General features: G+C 34.0%; 1 protein-coding gene across 1 annotated transcript; it reads right to left on the minus strand.

The window, feature by feature from the left end:
* Nucleotides 1–98: 98 nt before the first annotated feature.
* Nucleotides 99–2063, minus strand: LOAG_14606 (hypothetical protein; the record flags this gene model as incomplete). Its single annotated transcript, XM_003150101.2, has 8 exons — nt 1922–2063; nt 1720–1791; nt 1489–1635; nt 1142–1291; nt 937–1013; nt 613–723; nt 364–462; nt 99–284 (listed from the first exon to the last, which is right to left on the minus strand). The coding sequence occupies exons 1-8, from the start codon at nt 2004–2006 to the stop codon at nt 99–101; spliced, it is 927 nt and encodes a 308-aa protein (XP_003150149.1). The 5' UTR covers nt 2007–2063.
* Between the last annotated feature and the right edge of the window lie 395 nt (nt 2064–2458).

Genomic DNA, 2458 nt, shown 5'->3' on the forward strand with positions numbered 1-2458 from the left:
TCAACTAAAGGAAACTGAAAACGAAGGGTAGAAACAAAAGGTTTCAATTGAAAATGTGGGAACTGAGAACCGAATTTAAAACTTCAAATTAATTCTGATTAAACGAACAAACCGGCATAATTTTCGGTGAAGCTTTGATCCGGTGGTACAACTCGATAAAATAGCTCATCTTTCAATGTAAGATTTGCTGCAGCAGCTAAAAGCCAACAATCGCCTAATTCACCTTGTACTACGTCGAAACGTGATTGTCCTTCATAAAGTAACTGCGGATTGTCACATATTTCCTGAGAAATAATTAAATGAAGGAAATGCAAAGAAATGAGTCAAAATAAGAGCAGATCAAAAGAAAGTCGTAAAACAAACTCCCGGTCGTCTCCATATGATTTGTTTGGGTGGACGTTGGCTGAAGAATACGCTTTTATCGTCAGCCGGAAATTGAGGATCCTCAAAAAGTTCTCGTTTCTGAAAACTTCCTTCATTAGTTTTTACAAACATACAAATTTCTCACATATTCTTCCTCTTTTGTATTGATTCGCTTTATTTTATAGTGGGTTTCAAATTTTCCAATTAAACAAATTTAACTTGCAGCACAAAAAAAAAATAGTAACCTACAGCAAGACAATTATCTCTTTCTGCGTAGAAGTCAAGTGCTTCGTCCGCTCTTCTGTCAGGTATTGGCGGATATAGACGTCGTTTCGGTTCTGGTGGTACGTATGGATCAACCTGTAGATGTGAAATCCTGTATGAAAAAAACAGAACAGTAAAGAAAATTTTCCATTCAATCTTAAGCTATCGGAAATAGCAGTTGATTTCTTGGCATAAACCATAGGGTGCTCTAATGGCATAAGCTGTTATATAGAACAGTATAGAAACCAGATTGTATAAGAAAAAGACTTTCAAGATTTCATAGTCTTTGCAGAATGAACTAAAAATAACCTTTCGCTTGAATTTACCGCTGATAATGTTGTCTAAAACGATTTTTCCAACAGTTCCAAGCTTATTGTCTTTGCCACCTGGGTGAAATCAGGATTTTTATACCAGCAATGATAAAAATGATTTAAAACTTAAATTACCAGAATAAATTTTGATTAAATAATTTACAAAGATTGAAAATAAGATTGCCAGTAACTAGATAATTTACCAAGATTGAAAATAAGATTGCCAGCAATTGCACCGATAATGCGCCCCGTAGTCGGGTCAACATTAAGGTAACGATGAGCTAAATGTCCGACAAGACCACTTACGACATCCGTCATACCGCCGCTTAAATTATTCGGATTAATGTTCGGACCTGAAATTTAAAAAAAGTTAAATAAAAACTTAATGAAGCTGTTAGAACTACACTGCTTGAGAATGAATGTCTATTCCATAGCTTTTAAAAAGTTGAGTTCAAAAAAAATTTTGAAAATTGTAGCATTGAACTAATCCGAGGAGAATCAAATAAAATGACCTAATTACTCAAGAAAAAAACAAATACATAATAAGTACCCCCATCTCTATAATGAGTATCCTTTTTGCCAATTAGCCCGCCAATACCACTAATAAGACCACCAAGCTTCTGGCCTTTGCTACCTGGTCCAGCCAAGCCACCAATAATACCACCAATATCACCAACACTGATACCGCCTCCGCCACCTGAAATGATTCAGGCTAAAATAAGCCGAAATAAGGCTAAAATAAGTTTCCTATAATAGGGATCACTTATTTCTAAAAAATTACCATGAGAACCACCGCTACTACCACCTCCTCCACCTGAGATGAAGCCCCCGATGATGTCACCAATTTGATCACCTGAAATATGAAAGAATTCATTTCCATAATTTCTTATCATATCTGTGATTTGCTGAAATTTCAAAGTTGATAGTTGAAAGATCTAACTTGAAAAAAATTCTGCTTCTAGTTGGTGAAAATTCTCAATTACCTTTAAAATTGTAACATTTCATATCACCTTCACCGGAACGATCACGTTCCGGATCCATACAGCAGGCTAATATATTGGAAAGCATTTTGATTGAATTTTATTAAATACCATGGAGCAATTATAATTATAGAAAGTAATAAATGAATCTAAACTTGAACTGCAATATTTACAGCATGTGAAAAAACTGATAAAAGGTATGATACAATAAGCAAAACATTCAATAATAAGAAATAATGATTTAAAATAATAGCGTTCATTGAATGGATGCAATGATGCGGAAATAAAGCTAATTATTTAGTAAAGTTACGCTGTTGTTTTGCCTGCTACTTTAGCCATAAATTATAGATGAAAAGAATATCGGTGAAATTAAAAATGAAAAAATTAGCTTCGAAAATGCATAATTATAAAGGATATAAACCAAAGTCTTTGGCATCTTTTCGAAAGACAAAAACCGGAATAGCTTAGTTGAGTGAGCATGAAATTCATTCAATATTTTCGGGAGAAAAAAGGCAAAACTTGCAACGCCTATAAGTTTTG

Source organism: Loa loa (assembly GCF_000183805.2).
Source record: "Loa loa unplaced genomic scaffold supercont3.1214, whole genome shotgun sequence".
In the NCBI taxonomy this organism is placed as follows: Eukaryota; Metazoa; Nematoda; class Chromadorea; order Rhabditida; family Onchocercidae; genus Loa; species Loa loa.